Below are 27430 nucleotides of genomic sequence, written 5' to 3'. Positions count from 1 at the left end.
TGGTGATCCCATGGGTATTCCGTTGATTTGTTCGTACACTCCATACAATCAACACAGGAATTCTTGGACGTCATCAGGAATACACACATAGACAAAGAAGAAACCATGGTATCATTCGACATGACGGCACTGATCACTTCAATTGACAAAACCCTAGCCAGAGAAACAATAGCCAACCTACTGGACATACATAACAGAACACAGGAGGCCGAACCTATCAACAAGGACGGCATACTTAAACTACTGGACCTGTGCCTCACCACACACTTTACATTCAACAATCAGATATACGTCATGGGATCACCAATCTCGGGACTCATAGCAGAGGCAGTCATAGCTGCATCAGGACACTATTCAAAAGGGCCACAACACACTGCAGTACACCAGAACTGCGAAAAGAGGAAGAGGAACATCTATACAAGGTATTCGCCAAAAACGGATACCCACGCAACTTTATCACCAGATGCCTAAGAAATAGACCAAGGAACGAGGACATGCCATAACCAAAAGGAGTAGCCACTCTACCATACGTCAGGAGCGTCTCAGAACTGACAGCCAGACTACTGCGACCCTTAGGACTCATAACAGCATACTTTTCAACATCCACGCTCAGACAACAACTCACTAGAACAAAGGACCCAATACCCAGCATGAGCCAAACTAACGTAGTTTACAAAATACCATGCAAGGACTGCACAAAACACTATATAGGACAAACAGGAAGACAGCTAACAATCCGCATCCATGAACATCAGCTAGCCACAAAACGACACGACCAGCTATCTCTAGTAGCCATACACTCAGACAACCAGCAACATGAATTTGACTGGGAAAACACCACTATCATAGGACAAGCCAGACAGAGAACAGCCAGAGAATTCCTAGAAGCATGGCATTCATCCCCAAACTCCATCAACAGACACATTGACCTGGACACCATATACAAACCACTACAGCTGAAACTGACACCCGGAAATGGCAAGAACATCCATCAACAGACACATCGACCTGGACCCCACATACAAATCACTGCAGCTGAAACTGACACCCGGAAGCGGCAAGAACAAACCACTATAAACACCGGAAGAAACATCAAAGCAGCGCTTCACACGAGGCTCCAACAGCACTGATGATGTACCCTAGCCAGGGAACGAAACGTTTGCAGCAAAAACTTCCAGCTCGGCGAGCAGAACCACAACAGTCAATCCTATTACCAGACTGTTGTCATGGCTACTGCAAATCAATTCACTGAAAACTGGCATCTCTGGAGACCCCTGAACAAGGTAGTGATGGATCATCTCACTCAGTACTTTTTGCTGAAGATTGTTGCAAATGCTTCAGGCTTACCCTTTGAACTGATCAATGGTATTATGGACATTGAGGAAGGTTATCAAAAATTGCAGCAGGACCTTGACTAGCTAGGGAAGTGTGTCGAGAAATGGCAAATGGAGCTTTAATATAGATAAGTGTGAGGGCTTGCATTGTGGAAAGTCAAATCAAGGAAAGAATTTCATGGTGAATGGTATGGCTTTAAGGAGTGTACTGGAACAGAGAGGTCTTGGAGTGCACTTTCTCTGAAAGTGGAGTCACAGGTAGGCAGGGCAGTGAAGAAGGCTTTTGACATACTGACCTTCATCAATCAGGGCATTGAGTAGAGAAGTCGGGAAATTATGTAGCAGTTATGCAGGATGTTGGTGAGGCCGCACTTGGAGTATTGTGTTCAGTTTTGGTCAACTTGTTATAGGAAGGATGTTATTAAACTGGAAAGAGTGCAGAAAATAATTTACAAGAATGTTGCCTGGACTCAATGGTATGTGTTATAGGGAGATGTTGGACAAGCTAGGACTTTTTTCTTTAGAGCGTAGGAGATTGGGTCTGGTGGGCCTTTATAGAGGTATATAAGGTTATGAGAGGCATGGATAGAGTGAATGCACTCAGTCTTTTTTCCAGGGTTGGGGAATCGAGGACTAGAAGGCATCAGTTTAAGGTAAGAGGGGAAAGAATAAAAGAGAACCTGAGGGGCAACTTTTTTATACAGAGGGTGGAATGTGTATGGAATGAGCTGCCAGTGGAAGTGGTTATACATGTATTTAGAGAGGCAAGGACTGATTCAGGATAGTCAACATGGCTTTGTGCATGGGAAATCATGTCTCACAAACTTGACTGAGTTTTTTGAAGAAGTAACAAAGAAAATTGAGGGCAGAGCAGTAGATGTGATCTATATGGACTTCAGTAAGGCGTTTGACAAAGTTCCCCATGGGAGACTGATTGGCAAGGTTAGATCTCATGGATTAAAGGGAGAACTAGCCATTTGGATACAGACCTGGCTCATTGGTAGAAGACAGAGGGTGATGGTGGAAGGTTGTTTTTCAGAATGGAGGCCTGTGACCAGTGGAGTGCCACAGGATCAGTGCTGGGTCCTCTACTTTTTGTCATTTACATCTACGATTTGGATGCAAGCATAAGAGGTACAGTTAGTAAGTTTGCAGATGACACCAAAATTGGAGGTGTAGTGGACAGCGAAGAGGGTTACCTCAGATTACAACAGGATCTGGACCAGATGGGCCATTGGGCTGAGAAGTGGCAGATGGAGTTTAATTCAGATAAATGCGAGGTGCTGCATTTTGGGAAAGCAAATCTTAGCAGGATCTATACACTTAATGGTACGGTCCTAGGGAATGTTGCTGAACAAAGAGACCTTGCAGTGCAGGTTCATATCTCCTTGAAAGTGGAGTCACAGGTAGATAGGATAGTGAAGAAGGCGTCTGATATGCTTTCCTTTATTGGTCAGAGTATTGAGTACAGGAGTTGGGAGGTCATGTTGCGGCTGTACAGGACATTGGTTAGGCCACTGTTGGAATATTGCGTGCGATTCTGGTCTCGTTCCTACCGGAAAGATGTTGTGAAACTTGAAAGAGTTCAGAAAAGATTTACAAGGATGTTGCCAATGTTGGAGGATCTGAGCTATAGTGAGAGGCTGAACAGGCTTTGGTCTGCTTTCCCTGGAGCGTCGGATGCTGAGGGGAGACCTTATAGAGATTTACAAAATTATGAGGGGCACGAATAGGGTAAATAGGCAAGGTCTTTTCCTGGGGTCAGGGAGTCCAGAACAAGAGGGCAAAGGCTTAGGGTGAGAGGGGAAAGATATAAGAGAGACCTAAGGGGCGACGTTTTCAAGCAGAGGGTGGTACGTGTTTGGAATGAGCTGCCAGAGGATGTGGTGAAGGCTGGTACAATTGCAACATTTAAGAGGCATTTGGATAGGTATATGAGTAGGAAGGGTTTGGAGGGATATGGGCCGGGTGCTGGCAGGTGGGATTAGATTGGGTTGGGATATCTGGTTGGCATGGACGGGTTGGACCGAAGGGTCTGTTTCCATGCTGTACATCTCTATGATTCTATGACTCTATGGTTGAAGCGGATACAACATTTAAAAGGCATTTGGACAAATACATGGAAAGGATTGAAAAGCTCTAAGCCATGTGCAGGAAAATGGGGTTAGCATGGACAGATATTTTGGTTAGCATGGGCCAGTTTGGGCCACAGGACCTGTCTCTGTGCTGTAGGGCTGTATGACTCTATGATGTTTTTGAACTGAATGATGGGGATGCGTGACAATCATGCTCCTTTAACAAGGCTATGTTCTTTTTTTATCAGAGTGGTCAGAAAGTCACAGGTTCCAGGCTATCTAGTTTTGACGGGTTTTAGGGCCAATTTGATTCTAGCTAACAGATACTATCTCAGACAAAGGTCTTTCAAGTTTAAACCAAAACTTGTACAATGAAAGGAGAGTGGCCAGTTCTCACCTTTGCTATGGGTTTGGTTTGGTTTGGTTTCAGCAGTCTGGCTGTTCAGGGCAAGCAGTCAGTCAGTTTTGAGACTGCTAGTCAAAAAAACAGCAACATGGAAAAAAGTGTTCCATGCTGAATCTCTCTGCCATGTCTCTCTCTCTCTCTCTCCCTCTCTCCTGTAAGACCCTGTGTTTGATTTTACATTTATTTGCCAAAGGGACTTTATAGGGATTGTTGCAGGAATTTGGAACAACATTATTAAGTTGGGATTGTCTGTTGTGTTTTTGGATAGGTTAAGTTATTCTATATTCTGTTCTCTTTTGTTGGTGTTTCATTTGGTAATCTTTCAAATAAGTTCAGTTTTGCTTAAAACTAAGTGGTTGGGCCAGCTGTTGGGTCACTCTTGGAATATGCCCGCTTAAAAAAACTAGCAACGTTAGGGTCCAGGCTACTTTCTTCAAATGTTTTGAGGGGGGTCTGGCTTGGTCCATGACAGATGTTAGTAGAGCCTCCTCCCGAAGTGAGTTGTTTAATTGTTCACTACCATTCATGACTGGGTGTGGTAGGATTGCCGAGCTGAAATAATCTATTGTGGAAACATTTATCTCTATCACTTGTTAATGCTATTTGATATACAAATAGTGCTGTCTTGTAGCTTCACTGGGTCGGCACCTAATTTTTCAGTGCATTTGGTGCTGCCTCCTGGCATGCACTCCTGCACTCTTCTTTGAACCAGATTCGGACCCACAGTTTGATGTTCACGGTAAGATGGGTGCTCTGAGGTTGCCCATTGTGTCAGAATACAAATCCACTGCTGCTGATGGCCTACATAATTCATGGATATGCAGTCTTGAGTTGCTAGAATTGGTCGAAGTCTATCTCAGTTAGCATGTTGATCGTGCTACTCAACCCAATGGGGAGGGTATTGTCGGTGTGAAGATAGGACTTTGTTTCCATATGAAGAAGGAACAAGACTAGGCCTTACAAGCCTATCTAACACTCTGAAATCATGACTGATCTGATTTTAACCTTAACTCTACAACCCTTTAGTTCTCTGATAACCTTTCATCCTCTCTGTAATCAAGAATCTATCTACCTCTGCCTTGATATGACTTAAAGATCTACACCAACTGTCTTTTGAGGAAAGGAATTCCAATGACTCTTACCTCTCAGAGAAAAAATGCTTCCTCGTCTCTGTTTTAAGTGGGCACCCCTAATTTTTAAATTGTGACCCCTTGTTCTGGATTTTCTTTCAAGAGGAAGCATGATTTTGACATCCACTTGGTTAAGTCCCCATAAGGTCTTATGTTTCAAATTGAGTTACTGCTGTCCCACCTAACAAGATACAGGCTTAGCCTGTCCAGCCTTTCCTCATAAGACAATTCACTCATTCCAAACATTTGTCGAGTAAACCTTCTGTGAACTGCTTCTAATACATCAACATCCTCCATACGTAAGGTGACAGGTACTGTTCACGGTATTCCAGATGCAGTCCTACCAATAACTGAAGCATAACCTTTTTATTCTTGCATTCAGTTCCCCTCACAATAAAACGTGACATTCTATTAACTTTCTTGATTACTTGCTGTACCTGCAGATTAGCATTCTTTAATTAGTGCAGATTTCTTTGCATCTCAGGGCTCTGCAACCTCTCATCAGTAATGCTTTTTCATTCTTTCTGCAAAAATGGACAATTTCACACATTTCCACGTTGTAGTCCATTTACCAGATCTTTGCCTACTCACTTAACCTATCTATTTTTAGGCTAATTGGTGAGTATGAGATCAAGTATGTTTTTCCATCACAACCTGCTGCTGACCCGTCTTGCAGCTTACTATTTAGGACTAAACCAGTCGTTCAGTAGTTTTGCTGTCAAACCATTGTAGATGATAGACTTTGAAGTACCTATCCTATGCCCTTGCCACTCTCATTTTATCCCTGAAATAATAACCAACATGGAGGAGTACTGATTTATGCTAAGGAGCAATGTAGTATGTGATAACCAGAAGGAGGTTTCCTTTTTCTTGTATGACTTGGTGCCATGAAATTTCATGGTGTGTACAGGCCAATGTTGGGAACTTACAGAGCAATTCAGTCCTGACTGTATGCCACTGTGCTGTCCCTTTGCTCAGTCTATCCGGCTGGTTGAATAGGATATATCCAGGGGTGGTGATGGCATTACCTGGTACCTTGTGTCTATAATGTATGAATCTGTGAATATGACAATGTTAGGCTTTTGCTTGACGAGTCCATGAGGCAGCTGTCCCAATTTTGGCACTGTCCCTCAGATCTTTGTAAGGAGGATTTTGCAGATTTGACAGGGCATAAATTGCCATTGATGTCTTCAGTGCCTTAGCCAATGCCAGGTGGTCTGTCTGGTTTCATTCCTTTCTTTGTAGCATTGGTCTATTTCAGAGAGCAGTCAAGAGTCAACCACATTGTCATGAGTCTGAAGTCATGTGTCAGCTGGATCGGTTTCTCTTTCACAAATGGACATAACTAAACTAGTTAGACTTTTCCATAGTCGATTGTTATATGTCATGAGTATTTCGATTTCAGTTTTTAATTGAATTTGTATTTTACCATTTGCCATGGTGGCATTCAAACCCGGGTCATCACAGCATTTTCTGGATCACTGAATATACTAGTCCAGTGACAATACCACAACACCGTCACCTCCTTGATCATGCTGTCTTTAGGGAGATCAGTCAAAATCATAGAAAAAACTTCTTCATGTAGGGTGATGCCACCGAACTTTGATTCTCCTCTGCAAAGTATAAAAGGAAAGCATTATTGCAGTTGAAAATCTGGAATTGAAAACAAAAGCTGTTTGAAATATTAGTGGTTACCATTGCCATCTCCTTTTTGCTTTACAAATCATCTTTTCATCCCTATTAGAGATGTTTCGTATTGTTCTTCTTCCTGCCCATCCCTTTTCCTTGTTTTACTTCCTTAAAGATTCTAGATTAGAGTGGTGCTAGAAAAGCACAGCAGTTCAGGCAGCATCCGAGGAGTAGGAAAATTGATATTTTGGGCAAAAGCCCTTCATCAGGAATAGAAGCAGAGTGCCTGCAGGGTACCTTTTTACCTTTTTTACTTCCTTAAAGTCAGCTATAACTCTAAATTATTCCCGTTGTTACTAAAAATAATTGATCTGAAATGCAAACTCTTTCTCTCCATGACCGCTGCCTGACCTACTGAATATTTCAAGCATTTTCTGTAATAATTCCAATTTTCTCACTAGTGGCTTGACAAACTGCTTACCTAACATCCACAATTGGTTGAGTAGAAACTTTCTTTAGGTTGGTAAGACCGATGACATTGTCCATGATCCCCACTAGAATATCTTGTTCCTTCATCACTGATTCTGATTTCTCCCCATGATTACACATTGTTCAAGGTTGTTAGCAACCTAAGTCTGTAATTTGACTGCAAGCTGCATTTCTGATTCTGCATACTTTCAATGAGAAAGATGCATATTTTCACCTCAGTAATGTCACTTGCATATGAGGACTTAAGCTTTATAAGGTTGTTGAAAAATAGTTTATTTCACATTTTATAGAGTCAGAGTCATAGAGCTCTACAACATGGAAACAGACCCTTTGGTCCAACTCATCCTTGCTGACCAGATATCCTACATTAGTCCCATTTAGAATCATAAAGTCATAGAGATGTACAGCACATTACAGAGATGTAATGCGGCCCTTCACTCCAACTTGTCCATGCTGGCCAGATATCCTAAATTAATCTAGTTCCATTTCCAGCATTTGGCCCATAGCCCTCTAAACCCTTCCTATTCATGTACCCATCCATTAGACCATAAGACATAGGAGTGGAAGTAAGGTCATTTGGCCCATTGAGTCCACTTCGCCATTCAATCATGGCTAATGGGCATTTCAATTCCACTTACCCGCACTCTCCCCATAGCCCTTAATTCCTTGTGAGATCAAGAGTTTGTCAATCTCTGCCTTGAAGCCATTTAACATCCCGGCCTCCACTGCGCTCGGTGGCAATGAATTCCACAGGCCCACCACTCTCTGCATAAAGAAATGTCTCATTTCTGTTATAAATTGACCCCTTCTAATGCCAAGGCTGTGCCTAGAGGTCCTAGTTTCCCTGCCTAATGGAAACACATTCCCAGGGTCCACTCTTTCTAGAGTCATAGGGATGAACAGCATGGAAACAGACCCTTCGGTCCAATCCGTCCATGCCGACCAGATATCCCAACCCAATATAGTCCCAACTTCCAGCACCCAGCCCATATCCATCCAAACCCTTCCTATTCATATACCCTTCCAAATGCCTCTTAAATGTTGCAATTGTACCAGCCTCCACCACTTCCTCTGGCAGCTCATTGCATACATGTACTACCCTCTGCATGAAAATGTTGCCCCTTAGGTCTCTCTTATATCTTTCCCCTCTCAACCTAAGCCTATGCCCTCTAGTTCAGGACTCCCCGACCCTAGGAAAAGACCTTGCCTATTTTCCCTATTCATGCCCCTCATAATTTGTAAATCTCTATAAGGTCTCTCCTCAGTCTCCGACACTCCAGGGAAAACAGCCCCATGCTTGTTCAGCCTCTCACTATAGCTCAGATCCTCTAACCCTGGCAACATCCTTGTAAATCTTTTCTGAACTCTTTCTAGTTTCACAACATCTTTGCGATAGGAAGGAGACCAGAATTGCACGCAATATTCCAACAGTGGCCTAACCAATGTCCTGTACAGCCACAACATGACCTCCCAACTCCTGTATTCAGTACCCTGACCAATAAAGGAAAGCATATCAAACGCTTTCTTCACTATCCTACCTACCTGTGACTCCACTTTCAAGGAGATATGAACCCGCACTGCAAGGTCTCTTTGTTCAGCATCACTCTCTAGGACCTTACCATTAAGTGTATAAGTCCTGCTAAGATTTGCTTTCCCAAAATGCAGCACCTCGCATTTATCTGAATTAAACTCCATCTGCCACTTCTCAGCCCATTGGCCTATCTGATCCAGATCCTGTTGTAATCTGAGGTAACCCTCTTCGCTGTCCACTACACCTTCAATTTTGGTGTCATCTGCAAACTTACTAACTGTACCTCTTATGCTTACATCCAAATCATAGATGTAAATGACAAAAAGTAGAGGACCCAGCACTGATCCTTGTGGCACTCCACTGGTCACAGGCCTCCAGTCTGAAAAACAACCCTCCACCACCATCACCCTCTGTCTTCTAACTTTGAGCCAGGTCTGTATCCAAATGGCTAGTTCTCCATGTATTCCATGGGGAACCTTGTCGAACGCCTTACTGAAGTCCATCTACCGCACTGCCCTCATCAATCCTCTTTGTTACTTCCTCAAAAAACTCAATCAAGTTTTTGAGACATGATTTCCCAACCACAAAGCCATGTTGACAATCCCTAATCAGTCCTTGCCTTTCCAAATACATGTACACCCTGTCCCTCAGGATTCCCTCCAACAACTTGCCCACCACTGAGGTCAGGTTCACTGGTCTATAGTTCCCTGGCTTGCCCTAACCGCCCTTCTTAAACAGTGGCACCGCTTTTGCCAACCTTCAGTCTTCCGGCACCTCACCTGTGACTATTGATGATACAAATATCTCAGCAAGAGGCCCAGCAATCACTTCTCTAGCTTCCCACAGAGTTCTCGGGTACACCTGATTAGGTCCTGGGAATTTATCCACCTTTAACCGTTTCAAGACATCTAGCATTTCCTCCGCTGTATTCTGGACATTTTGCAAGATGCCACCATCTATTTCCCTACAGTCTATATCTTCCATATCCTTTTCCACAGTAAATACTGATGCAAAATATTCATTTCGTATCTCATCTATTTTCTGCAGCTCCACACAAAGGCCGCCTTGCTGATCTTTGAGGGGCCCTATTCTCTCCCTAGTTACCCTTTTGTCCTTAATATATTTGTAAAAACCCTTTGGATTCTCCTTAACTCTACTTGCCAAAGCTATCTCATGTCTCCTTTTTGCCCTCCTGATTTCCCTCTTAAGTATACTCCTACTTCCTTTATACTCTTTTAAGGATTCACTCGATCTATCCTGTCTATATGCTTCCTTCTTTTTCTTAACCAAACCCTGAATTTCTTTAGTCATCCAGCATTCCCTATACCTACCAGCCTTTCTTTTCATCCTGAGAGGAATATACTTTTTCTGGATTCTCGTTATCTCATTTCTGAAGCTTCCCATTTTCTAGCCGTCCCTGTACCTGCAAACATCTGCCTCCAATCAGCTTTGGAAAGTTCTTGCCTAATGCCATTAAAATTGGCTGTTCTCCAATTTAGAACTTCAACTTTTAGATCTGGTCTATCCTTTTCCATCACTATTTTAAAACGAATAGAATTATGGTCGTTGGCCCCAAAGTGCTCCTCCACTGACACCTCAGTCACCTGCCCTGCCTTATTTCCCAAGAGTAGTTCAAGTTTTGCACCTTCTCTAGTAGATACACCAACATATTGAATCAGAAAATTGTCTTGTACACACTTAAGAAATTCCTCTCCATCTAAACCTTTAACACTATGGCAGTCCCAGTCGATGTTTGGAAAGTTAAAATCCCCTACCATAACCATCCTTTTATTCTTACAGATTTCTAAGCCATGCATTATCTTGTAAGTTGCTATTAGATCCCCCCTCAATTTTCTAAACTCTAATGAATACAACAGCAGGATTCTCAGCCTTTAATAGTATGTTTGGTCTACCATTCCAGGGATCATCCGTGTGAATCTCCGTTGGACACGCTCCTGTGCCAGTACCTCCTTCCTGAGGTGTGGGGCACAAAATTGGACACACTATTCTAAATAGGGCCTAACTAGAGCTTTATAAAGTCTCAGTAGCACATCGCTGCTTTTATATTCAACCCTCTTGAGATAAATGACAACATTACATTTGCTTTCTTAACCACTGACTCAACCTACAAGTCAACCTTTAGAGAATCCTGGACTAGCACTCCCAGATCCCTTTGTACTTTGGCTTTATGAATTTTCTCACCATTTAGAAAATAGTCCACACCTGTATTCTATTTTCCAAAGTGCAAGACCTCGCATTTACTCACGTTGAATTTGATCAGCCATTTCCTGGACCACTCTCCTAACCTGTATAAATCTTTCTGCAACTTCCCCACCTCCTCAGAACTACCTACCTGTCTGCCAACTCCGTATCACCAGCGAATTTCGCCAAAATGCCCCCAGTCCCTTCATCCAGATCATTAATATATAAAGTGAACAGCTACAGCCCCAACACTGAACCCAGCGGACACCACTTGTCACTAGCTGTCATTCCAAGAAATAACCTTTTATCCCACCTCTTTGCCTTCTCTCAGACAGCCAATCTTAATCCATGCCAATAGCTCACCTCAAACACCATGGGCCCTCACCTTACTCAGCAGCTTCCTGTGAGGCACCCTATCAAAGACCTTTTGGAAATTTAGGTAGATAACATCCACTGGGTTTCCTTGATCTAACCTACTTGTTACAACTTCAAAGAATTCTAACAGGTTTGTCAGGCATGACCTCCCCTTACTAAATCCATGTTGACTTGTTCTAATCCAACCCTGCACTTCCAAGAATTTATAAATCTCATCCTTAACGATGGATTCTAGGATTTTACCTACAACCGAGGTTAGGCTAATCGGCCTATAATTTTCCATCTTTTGTCTTGATCCTTTCTTGAACAAGGGGGTTACAACAGCAATTTTCCAATCATCTGGGACTTGCCCTGACTCCAGTGATTTTTGAAAGATCACAATCAACGCCTCCGCTATTTCTTCAGCCACCTCCCTCAGAACTCTAGCCCATCGGGGCCAGGAGATTTATCAATTTTTAGACCTTTTAGCCTTTCTAGCACTTTCTCTTTTGTAAAGGCTACCATACTCAACTCTGGCCCCCCGGCTCTCCTTAATTGTTGGGATATTACTCATGTCTTCCACTGTAGACTGACACAAAATACTCATTACGTTCTTCAGCTATTTCCTTATCTCCCTCACTAGCCTTTCTGCATCAATTTGGAACAGCCCAATTTCTACTTTTGCCTCTCGTTTGTTTCTTATGTACTGAAAGAAACTTTTTACTATCATTTCTAATATCACTGGCTAGCTTACCTTCATATTTGATCCTCTCCTTCCTTATTTTTCTCTTTGTTATCCTCTGTTTTTGTAGTCTTCCCAGTCTTCTAATTTCCCAGTGCTCTTGGCCACTTTTCCTTGATACATTTCCTGACTTCCGTTCTCAGCCATGGCTGTCTAATTCCCTCCACCCCACCTCCAACCCCAACCCACAACCCTACCCCCCCTCCCCCCCTCCCCTGCCCTGAGCAGTCTTTCTTTTCTTTGGGATGAATCTCTGTACTGTATCCTTAATTACACCCAGAAACTTCTGCTGTTGTTGCTCTACTGTCTTCCCACTAGGCTCTGCTTCCAGTCAATTTTTGTCAGTTCCTCTTTCATGCCCCTGTAATTACCTTTATTTAACTGTTACACCATTACATCATATTTTGCTTTCTCTCTTTCAAACTGCAGACGGAACTCTACCATATTGTGTTTGGTGCCTCCTAAGTGTTCCCTTTCTTTAAGACTTTTATGAAGTCTGGCTCATTACATAGCACTAAGTCCAGCTTCCTTGTGGGCTCCATCACAAGCTGTTCCAAAAACCCATCCTGTAAGCATTCCATGAATTCTCTTTCTTTGGATTGACTAGCAACATTATTCACCCAGATCATTTGCATATTGAAGTCCCTCATGATCACCGTGACCTTGCCTTTCTGACATACCCTATCTATTTCCTAGTACACCTTGCGTCCCTGATCCTGACCACTGCTGGGAGGTTTGTACATTACTCCCATTATGCTTTTTTTGCCTTTGTGGTTCCTCAACTTCACTCACACAGACTCCACATCACTTAACCCTATGTCATTCAGTGCCATAGGGTTAATTTCATTCTTAACTAACAAGGCAACCCCGCCTCCCCCTTGTCTTTTCGATAAGTTGTAAATCCTTGAATGCTTAACTGCCAGTCCTGAACCCCTGCAACCACACCTTGTGATGCCTGCCACATCATAATCCTTCACAATAATTTGTGCCGTTAATTCATCTGCTTTGTTACGAATGCTACAAGTATTCAGGTAAAGTACCTTAATGCTAATTTTCTTATCTTCATGATTTCCAACATCTCTAGTAATATGTCCTAAGTTATCCTTCCTTTTTGCTTCGTTCCTAGTCTGCCTTGAACTTAAACCCTCCACACATGCCAACCTGCCTGCTTATCATTCTACTTGACTCCATACTCCCTGTTGCTTTCCCTTTCCCTTCTCACCCGACTCACAAGTTTAGTGACCACCCTATTTATCCTTTTCGCCAGAACACTGGTTCCAGATCAATTCAGGTGGAGACCATCCCATCAGTACAGATCACCCCGGTTCCAAAACTGATGCCAATGTCCCATGAAATAGAATCCCTCTTTCCCACACTAATCTCTAGGCCACCTGTTTACTTCTCTAATTTTCTTATCACTATGCTGGTTAGAATGTGGCTCAGGCAGTAATCCAGAGATTATGACCGTAAAGGACTTGTTCTTCAATTTCCTTCCTCGTGCTTGATTCTCTCCCCAAACAGATCCTCCTTCCTAGCCTTGTCTATGGTTGTTAGTGTCCATGTGGACTACAACAACTGGATCTTCTTCTTCCTGCTCCAATATCTTTTCAAGCTGGTCGGAGATGTCCTGCACCCTGGTACTGGGCATGCAACACACCATGCAGGTGTCTTTTAAATGTTGTAATTGTGCCAGCATATACCACTTCCTCTGGCAGCTCATTCCATATGTGCACAACCCTTTGCATAGAAATGTTGCCCCTCAGGTCCCTTTAAACCTTTCCCTTTTCACCCTAGACCTATGCCCTCTAGTTCTGGACTCCCTCAACCCAGGGAAAAGACCTTGTCTACTTACCCTATCCATGCCCCTCATGATTTTGTAAACCTCTACAAGGTCACCCTTCAGCCTCCAATGCACCCGGGAAAACAGCCCCAGCTTGTTCAACTTCTCCCTCAAGCTCAAACTCTCCAACCCAGGCAACATACTTGTAAATCTTTTCTGAACCCTTTCAAGTTTCATAATATCTTTCCTATAGGAGGGAGACCAACATTGCACACAATATTCTGAAAGTGGCCTAACCAATGTCTTGTACAGCCGCAGCATGACTCCCCAACTCCTATACCCAAATGGTCTGACCAATAAAGGAAAGCATACTAAAAGCCTTCTTCAATACCCGATCTACCATGTTCAAGGAACTATGAATCTGCACTCCAAGGTCTCTTTGTTCAGTAACACTCCCCAGCAACCATTAAGTATATAAATCCTGCTCTGATTTGCCTTCTCAACATTCAGCACCTCACATTTATCAAAATTATACTCCATCTTCCACTTCTTGGCACATTGACCCATCTGATCAAGATCGTGTTGTACTCTGCAGTAACCTTTTTTGCTGTCACTACACCCCCAATTTTGGTGTCATCTGCAAACTTATAAACTATACCTCCTATGTTCACATCCAAATCATTTATATAAATCATGAAAGCAGTGGACCCAGCACCGATCCTTAAGGCACACCACTGGTAACAGGCCTCCACCACTATCCTCTGTCCACCACCTTCAAGCCAGTTCTACATCCCGATTGTTAGTTCTCCCTGTATTCCATGTGATCTAATCTTGCTAGCCAGTCTACCATGAGAAATCTTGTTGAAAGCATTACTGAAGTCCATATAGATCATATGCACCGCTCTGCGCTCATCAATCCTCTTCTTCAACAACTTCAACAACCTCAACAAAGTTCATGAGACATGATTTCCCACACACACATGTTGATTATCCCGTATCAGCTCTTGCCTATCCAAATACATGTAAATCTTCTCCTTCAGGATTCCCTTCAGCAACTTGCCCACCACTGATATCAGGCTCACGTGTCTGTGGTTCCCTGGGTTTCTTTACCACTTTTCTTAAATAGTGGCACCGCATTAGCCAACCTCCAGTCTTCCGGCACCTCACCTGTGACTAACGATGATACAAATATCTCAGCAAGAGGCCCAGCAATTACTTCCCTAGCTTCCCACAGAGTTCTAGAGTACACCTGATCAGGTCTTGGGGATTTATCCATCTTTATGCATTTTAATGTGTCCAGCACCACCACCTCTGTAATATGGACATTTTTCATCAAGATGTCACTAACTATTTCCCCACCTTCTGTAACTTCCATGTCCTTCTGTACAGTAAACACTGATGCAAATATTTGTCATCATTTGGCCATATCCCTCTAAACCCTTCCTATTCATATATTCCTATTCCTGATGAAGGGCTGATGCCCAAAACGTTGATTTGCCTGCTCCTCTGACCTGCTGTGTTTTTCCAGCACCACACTCTCGACTCTGATCTCTAGCATCTGCAGTCCTCACTTTCTCCTATTCATATACCCATTCAGATGCCTTTTAAAGAGGGACCTGGGTGTGCAGGTCCACGGATCACTGAAGGTAGGAGTTAGTAAAAAAGGCATATGGCATGCTTGCCTTCATTGCAACAGGCATTGAGTATAAGGGTAGACAAGTTATGTTGTAGCTTTGAAAAACTTTAGTTAGGCCACACTTGGAATATTTCATACAGTTCTGGTCATTACACAACTGGAAGGACGTGGATGCTTTGCAGCAGGTACAGAAAAGGTTTAATAGTATGTTTCCTGGTATGGGTGATTTTAGCTATGAAGAAAGGTTGGATAAACTGGGTTTGTTTTAACTGGAACGCAAGAGATTGAGAGGTGACCTATTAGAAGTTTATAACATTATGAATGGCATGGATAAAGTGGGAAACATGGGGACTTTTCCTAGAGTGGAGGAGTCAATTACTAGGGGACACAGGTTCAAGGTGCAAGGGGAGGTGGGGGGGCAAGTTTAAAAGAGATGTGCGAGGCAAATTTTTCACATAAAGGATGGTGAGTGGCTGGAATGCTTTGCCAGAGGAGGTGGTGGAAGTAGACACAATATTAGCATTCAAGAAGCACCTGGACAAATATATGAATAGGAAGGGAATAGAGGGATATGGATCCTGCAAGTGAAAACAGTTTTAGCATGGAAGGGCAGAATGTGGCAGAGCAAGCTTGGAGGGCCAAAGGGCCTGTTCCCGAGCTGTATTGTTCTTTGCTCTTTGTAAAAGCTACAATTGTGCCAGGTACAATCATAATATTTACAAAGAGCAAAGAACTTCCTCTGCCAGCTCATTCCATACATGCCTCTGTGTGAAAAACTCAGGTCCCTTTTAAATCTTTGCCCTCTCACCTTAAACCTATGCCCTCTAGTTTTGGACTCCCTCACCATGGAGAAAAGGCTTTGGCTATTCTTCCTATCCATGTCCCTCTTGGTCTTATAAACCTCTATAAGGTCACCCCTCAGTCTCTGATGCTGCAAGAAAAATAGCCCCAGCCAATTTTGTTAACATTCCGAGACCGGTTTCTTTAGAAGAGGTCATTGGACATTCACTGCATTTATATTGACAAGGCTTACTAGAGATTACATCACTGGTGATAACAGTTCATTTTGCAAGGCACCATGGTGAGGTTGTTTGAACAGTGACTAACTTAGAGAAGTTCTTGCTTTTTAAGCTATGTTGAAGGGAAACTTGTTGTGAACAACTTGTCCAGCTGATCTCTTGCATGTCTGATTTGGCCCATCATGTCTGCGCTAGCTCTCTGAGCAGTTTGCTTATTGACAATCTCCTAACTTCTCCCTGTACTTTTGCATGTTGTTTCTGTCATCTAGTATATTCTTGAATGTCTCAATTGAAACTTCTTCCACTACACTTCCAGGCAGTGCATTCCATACCATAACAACTTGTTGTGTGAGAGATTTATCAGATCTTGTTGAGTTCAGGGTGAAGTCTGTTTGTTCTTTTGAAAGAACATCCCAAGACTGTAATTCCCAAGCAAACTCTGTCTGCAAGACCTCAGAGACAATTGTGCATGCTTCGTGACTTAACCACAGAGTGAAAACATAAGAGATTTTTGAATATTCCACACCTATTGTTTTTCCTTCAAGAGTAACTCATTGTCCAATCCATTTTTGTTTCAAGGAAACCAATCTCTGCAGAGAAATCTGTTTTCATTCCTCTTTTCCTGAGGGAGGAAGGGTGGGTGAATGAAAGAGATAAGTATTATACTTGATTATTAGTAACTGTGTATGTTGACCAGTTACTATCAAATATTTATTTGATAAACTTTGAGTCATAGAGCCATACAACATGGGAACAGACTCTTCTGCCCAACTCGTCGGTGCCAACCAATTTTCTGAAACAGAACTAATTCCATTTGCCTGTGTTTGGTCCTTATCTCTCTAAACCTTTCTTGACCATGTATCTCTCCAAATGTTGTAATTGCACTCACCTTTACCACTTCCTCTGGCAGCGTATTCCATATAAGCACCATCCTCTGTGTGAAAAAGATGCATCTCCAGTCTCTTTTAAATCTTACCCCTCTCACCTTAAACGCATGCCCTCTAGTTTTAGACTCCTCTATCTCAAATCCTACATCACTTTCTGCTCCCTAATGCCTCACTGTAATCCCACTATTGATGGTTGTACCTTCAGTTGTTGAAGTGTCACTGTGCTGCAATTCCCTCCTTTAAATACTTCCCCCAACTTCTGTCTTTCAATGGTTCATTTTGAACCCCTGCTCAATACACTTCTGGCCACTCCTCTTAGTGTTTCCTTCTTTTGGTTTAGCATCCATTTTTGTCTGATGATTCCTCAATAAGACATCTTGAATATTCTTGCATTTATAAACACTTCTCACTTGTGTTATTATATTACACTTAAAATTCCTCAATCTGTTCATTTTTGAAGACTGCTTAGTATTTGCTTCTAGTATTAATTATGAGAATAGCGAGTTTTGAGAAGATTTATAGCTCAGGTTGAGGTAGTGGATGTAGGTTTGCTCTCTGAGTTGGAAGGTTCACTTCCAGATGTTTTGTTAGCCTACTAGGTAACATCTTCAGTGGGCCTCTGGGCAAAGCACTATTGATAATTCCTGCTTTCTATTTATATATTTGGGTTTCTTTGGCTTGTTGATGTCATTTCAGGCGGTGACATCATTTCCTGGTGTGATGTCATTTCCTGTACCTAAATCCCTAGGGATCTGTGTTGTCCTTTACTCAGGGGGTGGTAGATGGGGTCTAATGGGATGTTTTTGTTGATAGAGTTCTGGTTGGAATGCCATGCTTCTCGGAATTCTCATGCGTGTCTCTGTTTAGCTTGTCCTAGGATGGGTGTGTTGTCCCAGTCGAAGTGGTGTCCTTCCTCATCTATATGTAAGGACACTAGTGAGAGAGGGTCATGTCATTTTGTGCTAGTTGATGTTCATGTATCCTGGTGGCTAGTTTTCTGCCAGTTTGTCCAATGTAGTGTTTGCTACAGTTCTTGCATGGTATTTTATTAATAATATTAGTTTTGCTTGTTGTCTGTATAGACTCTTTCAAGTTAATTGACTGCCGTTTTAGTGTGTTAGTGGGTTTGTGGGCTACCATAGTGCCAAGGGGTCTGAGTAGTCTGAGGTCTGACTACTCAGACCCCTTGGCATCATGGTAGCCCACAAACCCACCAACACACTAAAACAGCAGCTAATGAACTTGAAAGACCCTCGACAAATAACAAGCAAAACTAATGTTATTTACAAAATACTGTGCAAGGACTGTAATGAAGACTACATTGGACAAACAGGCAGAAAACTAGCCACCAACCGGAACTCTATAACAAACATATTGAGTTAGACTACATCTACCACCCCTGAGAAAAAGAACAGGAAATGACATCACACCAGGAAATGCTATCACCAACCCAAAGAAACCCAAACATATAAATAGAAAGCAGGAACTATCGAACAGTGTTTCGCCTGGAGGCCCACTGAAGATGTTACCTAGTAGGGGTGACAAAATGTCTGGAAATGAATCCTCCAGCTCAGTAAGCAAAGCTATATCCAGAATTACGAGAATCAAAACCCATCCCTAATGACAGCTTTCCAATTGATAGGACCTTGTCTCCAAGATGTTGCATGTTGATCCACACCGACGTTTAACAGCAAAGCAAGTTTTGAAACATCAGTGGATTGTAAACAGAGATCAGCTTCCACAAAGCCAGCTGACCCGCCAGGATGTCCACCTTATTAAGGTATGTAGTTATTTTTAATGGGTGAGTAGATATGCTTACTGATAATCCTCTCAACACCCTCTAGTATGCCTTTAGCATCTTCTGTTATCCTGATGGCATTATCATGATCTATAATTCTGACTTGCCAGCCACTGCCATTTTACCCCTCAATCGCTGACACTTGAGTGAAAAATGTCCCAGCCTATCCAGCCAATCTTTATAACTCAATCTCTCCATTCCTGGCAACAACCTGGTCATTTTTTCCTGAACCCTCTCCTTCCTATCACAGGGCAACCCCAGAACTGGACATAGTACTCAAGAAAAGGCCTCGCAAATGTCCTATATGATCTCAACATGATGTCCTAACTCCTACTCTCAAAGGTCTGAGCAATGAAGCAAATGTGCTATTCACCTTTTTCACCACCCTGTCTACCTGTGACACAAATTTCAAAGAATCATGTACCTGAATCCCTAGGGATCTGTGTTGTACAGCACTACCTGGGCCCTACTTTTAATCGTAAAAGTCCTGCCCTTGTTTGTTTTACCAAAATGCAATACCTCGCATTTATCCAAATGAAACTCCATCTGCCACTCCTCAGGCCATTGACTAAATTGAATAAGATTCTTTGTAATCTTAGATAACCTCCTTCACCGCCCACTGTACCACTCATTTTGGTGTCAAACTTACTAACCATGCCTCCTATATTCTCATTCAAATCATTTATATAAATGACAAATAAACGTGCACCCAGTACCGATTCCAGTACCAACACTGCTGGTCACAGGCTTCTAGTCTGAAAAACAACCCTCCACCACAAGCCTATATGTCCTACCATAAAGCCAACTTTGTATCCAATTGGCAAACTCACCCTGAATCCCGTGTGATCTAACTTTACTAATTAGTCTACCATGCAGAGCCTTATCAAAGGCTTGACTTAAGTCCAAGCAATCAATGTCAACCACTCTGCCCTCATCAATCCTTTTGGTTCCTTTTTCAAAAATCTGAATCACATTTGTGAGATACAATTTCCCTTGCACAAAGGTCCAATTTAATCTCTGCATCCAACAACACTGCTACCAATGTTAAGCAAACATTCAAGCTGTCAGTTAGCTGCTGTGATATTTCTACCCACTGAGGTAGAAGTAAGTACTTTTCTTGAAACGGTGGTATCAATTCTTTCAATTAACTGCATATTCTTTTGAAGTAGCCTTGACATTATAGTCAAGGTGTTTCTAAACTTAGCTTTGATGAAGAGGGAACTGACTTTAAATCTGTATACGTTCATGAATTTTGTGTGGAAATCTGCTTCATGTAAGGGATGTTTTTAACAATGTTTTCTTGTGCTTTCTTTTCAGGGAGCAATGGCTGCCACCTTCTCAGCCTTGAACAGCTCCCCGCCAGCACCAAAACTGGAATCTGTGAAGGCATCAACTTTAGCTCAACGCAGAGAACTTAAAAAGCTGCCGTCCACCTCTCTGTAACTCAGCATCTGTTTGTGGCTTATCACAGGCAGTGCAAGATCCAGGGAAGCCCAAGTTATGTGCACAGTCACAGAGACTGTTCTTCCCTCAAGATGTGGCAGTTGAGAGGAGAGTTAGTTGGCTGTTGAATCTTTGGGATAATATTGCAGTTCTTGAGAGATAAAAATAAGGAAAATGAACTAAGGGAAAATTGCTTTTTATCATGTTAAATAGCTTTTACTGTACAATTCTGCGGTAGTAACTTCACTTTGCCAGACTTGTTTTCAGTGGAGAGTATCTTGCAGCAACCAAACAACTCTGAATTCTGTTTGAGTATTTCTTATTCCTTTAAAATTTACTTTTAAGTACCTGTAAGAAAACAATACTTTGTTTTTTGAACTACAGTTGTAAGCACAGTCTGAGTACAAATTGTATTTGAATCATGAAGAGCAAAATGATGTGGAATTACAGAACTAATCAGATCAAAGGCCCAGGTTGAAGTTAGGCTGCAATATTCTCAAGAATTTTGAAGATTTAAAACATCTGATAATATGTTAAAGCTCACTGTTGTTCATGCTGTTTGGCGAATAAGAGAATTGGGAGAATACTACCTTTCCCTTTCAAGCATTTAGATTTATTGAATCATAGTTCTCGCAGTACTACGCTGTAAAGATTTCGATCAGACGCTGAGTGTATCACTGTTTAAAGATGTGCTCAGTGATGCTTCAATTCCTTGCCCCATGGGCTTAGTTATCATGGCATAAATGCAATTATAAATGAACAAATGCCTTGTAATAACTTAGTTTACAGTACCCAACAGCAGATCAAGTCATATGATTAGATGTGCATTAAGAAACTATCCAGAAAGTGTGAACATCTGGAATTATTGTGTCTCTGGCTTGTGACATGTCTGTGGATTTAAACAACTAAAATGAAAGTGTTATAAATGTAACAATGCTTGTTTAAAAGAGCAACAATCTTAGTAAGTAACAAAAATGTCAAATTTAACTGAAGAACTTTCATCATGACTGAACTAGCTATCATTGATACGCAAGAATCTTCAGCAGCAGAAGGACTGTATTCCACTCCATCTCTCATCTTGCCATTACCATTAGCTGCATTTGGTTTAGTGAGGATGGTACAGCATTTTAGACGCATCACCAGACGTTTTTAAATTCAAGGTATCAAATTACTATAACAATAATACAGGACTTCAAACCAAGTAAACAATGGGTAAGCATCCTAATGATATCGTTGAATGTTCCCAGAAACAATGGATCAGATCAAGGTTCTACAGTCCTGTCACATCAAATCATAAATCGTGATAGCTAATGATACAGAAGAGACTCCATGAACATCCTCATTTAGAACAATAGTAGAGCCCAACATGCCAATGCAAAAGGCAGCTGATGCATCTTCAGCCAAATGTATTGATTGGATGATCCACTTCAATCTCCCACTCAGGTGTCCATCACTGAAGACGCCATCTTTAGCCAATTGATTTCAGTCTACATGATAGCAAATGGATTAGTGTTGTGAATGCAACAAAGACCATGGGCATAACAACATCCAGCTGCAAGACTGACAACTGTGTTCCAGATCTAGCTGTGTCCTTAGGCAATCTGCTTTCGTACAGTTATGACACTAGACCTAAGTATGCAGAAAATTATCTGGGAATATTCTGTTCACAAAATAAAGAACAAATAACAATTCAACCAATTACATTCCCAGCATTTATTCTCAATCATCCGTGAAGTAGTTGAAGATATTTGTCTGACATAGTTGTTTTGTGTCATTTACTCACCAATATTCAATTTGTGTTCCATTAGATCTACTATGTTCAAAATTGCATTCTAGCCTCAATCCAACATGGGCAAAAGAGCGAATTCCAGGGGTAGCATGTATCTATGCTTGAATACAAGGCAGCATTTGACTGAGTGTTTTATCAAGGAACCCAAGTAAATTGAAGTCAATTTGAAACAGGGAAATCTCTCCTCTGACTGAAATCATGCCTTGCACAAAGAAAGATGTTTGTAATTCATGGAAACAAATCATCTTAGCAAAAGAAAATCATTGCTGTAGTTCCTCAAGGCTCAACCATTCTCAGTGGCTTAATTAATGATCTTCAGTTCAAAATAAGGATAGAATTTCACTGATGATTGCACAATACTTATACCTGTATATAGGTTCTCAAATAATGAAGTAGTGTTTGCCCACATGCAGCAGTGTCTGACAGCTTTCAGGTTGAGCTAATAAGTGGCAAGCAACGTTGAACCACACAAGTGGCAGGCAGTGAGTGTCTCCAACAAGAGAGATTCTCACCACCTTACAATTTAATGCTATTACATTTATTACCATCACTAGATATCCCCCCACCACCATCCATGAGTTTTCATTTACCCAAACAACTGGCAGCTAGGATTTCTACTACTGCCTCATTGCCATCCTATCCATCTTTATAATCACTATCTCCATCATTGGATGTACCATAGCAACAACATACTGTCTACAAGTTGCTGTGCAGCAACTCACCAAGGCTTTTTCAACATCACTTCATAAACCTCTAAAGTAGATGGAGAAGCAAAGAGGCATATGTGAACATTGGCAACTGCAGGTCCTCCCCCACCAACTTCCCAAAGTAACATCATCACCATCTCAAAACCCAAAACTTCAGGAATGTCTGATACAAATCTGCATTGCCAATAATTTTAAATCAAATGGTTGACATTATTTTACTACATAGGATAACTGATTGCAAGAGTAACTAACAAGTAATACTGATGGGCAATAGAAGCTAAAAACTGAGCACCAGGTTTTAGTCTGGTACCCATGTAGGAATGGCTACACTTAAAGAAAAAATTAAGAAACCTGAAATCTTGCCATGCATTGCAGTCCCTGCATAATTTTATCTGGCCTTTTTGTGGGTCAGCAGTGCCTAGACATTGACTGCCATCACCCCACTCCCCTACCCACACCAACCCTTCCACACAAGGTGGTAAATGAGGAACAAGTTTTGAATTTTTCTCCATACACCATTTTCACCTGATGTTGCAGCATTTTAACAACCCACTTAAAGCAGTCCTGATTTGACAGTTGTGAAGAGTCTGGAACTTTCGGGAAGGTAAATTCATGGTTTCACAGTCCAAGTGCTAATGTATTGCAGATGTGTTTTCATGCAGCTATTCATCAGAAAAAAGTGTATTTTAAAAATTAACTTGATCAACTGTATATTTTTCACATGCATTATATACTTTTCCAATGAAAAAAGCACAAAAATGCTGTGAACAACATTATTGCATGCCCTGTCAAGCTGTGTTATCATCTATTTTACTATGTTTTGATATTTGACAAAAAGAACTAACTACCTGCTCTCTTGCATTGATTGACTGACCCACTGCATTGGAATTGAAGAGAATAGCTTCTTTACTTTCCAATGAGAAGGTATTGTTTGAACAGCCATAGCCATTATCAATGCAAGATTCAGCCTCAAGTGCTAATGAATTTTAGCATAGGTGTTCCAGTCTTGAGAATAAATGATCACTTCAAGAAACTGAACGAGTATGTTCCATTGGTGTGATTTCTATTGTTTTTGACTCGTCACAGGATTACAAGAATACACGGTTTGATTTTGCAATTTGTTTTCTAAATATCAGTAATATGGGGCTTATAGTATTTTGTAAGTTTTTTTTCTTCCCTAAAGACTGCATAATATTTTCTATTGACATTGCATAGAATCTAAGGACTGTAAATTGTGCATATCAGATGACTGAGTATAGAGGGTACCCCATGGGGGATATGAGGCAGGATGGGCTGGCATGAGAATTGGCTGAGAAAATTGAAGGATGAGATTTAGAGGGCCTTTAAAGATTATTGGAAGCTGGGATACAATGTTGGAGAACTGAAGCAGGCATTCTAATTATCCAGGAGGAGAAAGTGAGGACTGCAGATGCTGGAGATAGAGCTGAAAATGTGTTGCTGGAAAAGCGCAGCAGGTCTGGCAGCATCCAAAGAGCAGGAGAATCGGCGTTTCGGGCATGACCCTTCTTCAGGATTTTCCTGCTGCGCTAATCCACCAACACATTTTCAGCTCATTCTAATTATCCACCTCTATACCCATAGTCCTCTCACACTCCAATGTAGCTCATAAACAGTGTTGTTAACGTAACACCTGTGAAAGACAGAAATGATATGTAAAGTCACACATGGGTCAGTCATGCAGTTTGCAAGTTGTACAAGTCACAGATTGAAATTTTTCAAGACCAGAGAATTATTCGACTTTTAGTTATAGGAGATTAATATTGAAGCATGCCTAATTGTTACTGCTTTTGCTCACAGCCCTAGATAGAGTATACAATTTAAAATCTGTGAGTCTGTAAATATTTAGATTAAAGCCAAAAGCATTTTAGATCACAAAGTTCTAGGCAACTCAACCTACTGTTTGACAATGTGCTCAATGAAATAATAGATATGTATATACTCCAAGCACTGATCCATTCATAACAAATATGTCTCAGAGTAGCACTGTTTCAGGAAATTGATTAATAAACTCATAATAAGTTACAGTTCAAATTCTATTAATAAGCACCTCTGAGGTAATTAATATTTGGTGAGTTTTTGGAGTTGCTTGTTATTATAATTTGATAGAGCAAACTGATTGTAAAGTCGCATTCATAGGAGAAAAATATCTTTTGTCTAGCTATTTCATTTAAACAGTCTCTTTCTATTGACTTATACCCAAATGGCTCTGTGACTTGTGTGTCCTGTCACGTTATATATTGGCCATTAAAGCTGCTTTGCCAAAGAGACAATATTCTCACCCTCGACTCAGTGCTGCCTGAGAGCTATTAACATTTTGAGGATGACTATAAATCGGTAACCTTATTTTGTCCCCACTTCTGTTTACTGCTGCAATATTTTGTTACAAATGACCCACATAAGAAAGTAAGTGCTAGAAAGCTAGACCGTGGGCTTGAAATCCTTTCCAACAGAGAAAGGCAGATGAAGGGGAGATGGGCTCCATGTTTTAATGCTGGAAACCTCTGATAAGATTAGGCTAGTTATTAGTTTTTGTTTGCAGTTGGACCTGCAGGGAGAATGCCAGAACTTTGAGTTCATTGTAACCAAAATAAAAGTGGTATGCATCTCCCAAAATCAGATATCTTGTTGAATAAATTTGAGCTTCTAGCTGTGGGCTGACATAGTGGCTTTTATGACAAGGGTAGGAACAAAGAGACCCGGGTTCAATTCCCGACTCAGGCGACTGACTGTGTGGAGTTTGCACGTTCTCCCCGTGTCAGCGTGGGTTTCCTCCGGGTGCTCCGGTTTCCTCCCACAGTCCAAAGATGTGCGGGTCAGGTGAATTGGCCATGCTAAATTGCCCGTAGTGTTAGGTAAGGGGTAAATGTAGGGGTATGGGTGGGTTTCGCTTCGGCGGGTCGGTGTGGACTTGTTGGGCTGAAGGGCCTGTTTCCACACTGTAAGTCTAATCTAATCTAAAAAAAAAGAGGCAATATAATTTTGTGAGGCAATAGGCCAAATTTAAATGCTTGAGTTGGATGATGGTTTACAATAAACAAATGCTTTGACTACATACTGTCTTTATGTATAGATCTTCTAGTAATGAAGTTAGCCTGTTTTAGTCAGGGACTTTTATTCAATGCAAATATTTTTTCAAACTTGAAGTGTCAGCTGGTTTGAATGAGCTTGAATTTAGGAGATGCCATCAAGTGGTCTACACCACTTCACAGAGCCCAATATGGGCAAGTAGTTGATTCAAATTTTGGAGTAGTTTTTTCGAAAATTTCCCAGTTGTAAAATTAATTGGTGTCCACATTTAATGAAAGAACCTCTGGCCATAAAATTAGAATTTTTGTTTCAATACAAAGGCATAATAAACAGTCAACTTACAATGAATAGGAGGAAAAACTTTTTATATGGTTACAAATATTTTTATTAGACTACCAGTTAACGGGGGCAACAATATTGAAATGAAGAAAAATACAATTTGTTGCCACAATGAGACAATGTACTTTAAGAGATGAGCATTGATAGGCTGTGGCCCGTTTTCGCTTTCACTTTAAATTATTGAGTACTCTTCCAAAATCCTCAAATGCAAAGCAATGCTTACCTCAGACAGAATGCATTCTATCATAATCTAGTCATATAGGATCAAGTTGAAAACATTTTTGTTCTTGTACTTGTATTTGGAAAATTATATTGAAGCTAATCCTAATTGCATCTAAAGTTACTGGTACCTGCCAAGATTACAGATACTTGAATAGGGTGAAACTGTACAAGTTACATCCTAGCTTAATCAGAAATGCTATGTTGAACTACACTTTACACATAAAAAATCCTTACTGTTGTGCTTGTCCCTCAAGTTGATTAATTTATAACCCTTGTTGTATTCTCTTACAAACAGATTCTGATTCTGGATTCTACTTGGTGTTACTATGGTTAATTAATGCTGTTGGATTTCCAGTTGCATAATTACTGTTTCCTGTACAAATTATTACTGTCCTCATTAGTGATTTTTTTTAAAATGTACTCACAATTTTCTTTGCTTTGATGAATGAACAATTTGTAATGTCACAATTAGTTTTAATTAACACCTTCATTAAAACAATATAAACAATGTGATTTAAAAAGTTTTCATAGGATGTAATATTTTCTATCATTTCAAATGGTTAAATGGTTTTTGACTTTGTAATTTTTTTCTTGGTCGTCTTGAGTTTTGAATGTCTCTGCCATGTCTATTGGAAGCCTGTATTGCAAAACTGTGAATAAATTCCTAGCAGAACTGCACTGAGTGAGTTTCTTCAGATTTCTTCCATTTTTCCTGAACGGCTTATTACTTATGTGAAATTGAGAACTATGTTGTGACCATAGCAAAGATGAATGTAAGGGAAAGAACGGATCATTATCTTCAAAAAAATGGATACAGTCACACAAATATCTTCTCTTGGAGCAGAGTTTTAATAACAGCAGCTTTCATTT

At 41.1% G+C, this 27430-nt stretch overlaps 1 protein-coding gene across 3 annotated transcripts in view; it reads left to right on the top strand.

The window, feature by feature from the left end:
- rps6ka1 (ribosomal protein S6 kinase a, polypeptide 1) overlaps window positions 1-27020 on the top strand; it is a 234132-nt gene extending 207112 nt beyond the window's left edge. For all 3 annotated transcript variants that reach the window (XM_060847548.1, XM_060847547.1, XM_060847549.1), the window contains 2 exons: window positions 18857-18994; window positions 20330-27020. In XM_060847548.1, the coding sequence (XP_060703531.1) occupies window positions 18857-18994; window positions 20330-20455 (264 nt within the window). In that variant the 3' untranslated portion in view covers window positions 20456-27020. The remainder of the gene's footprint in view (window positions 1-18856; window positions 18995-20329) is intronic.
- The last annotated feature ends 410 nt before the right edge of the window (window positions 27021-27430 follow it).

Source organism: Hemiscyllium ocellatum, chromosome 30, assembly GCF_020745735.1.
Source record: "Hemiscyllium ocellatum isolate sHemOce1 chromosome 30, sHemOce1.pat.X.cur, whole genome shotgun sequence".
Lineage (NCBI taxonomy): Eukaryota > Metazoa > Chordata > Chondrichthyes > Orectolobiformes > Hemiscylliidae > Hemiscyllium > Hemiscyllium ocellatum.
The sequence above is the reverse complement of the archived record's forward strand: the minus strand, read 5'-3'. Positions and strand labels throughout refer to the sequence as shown.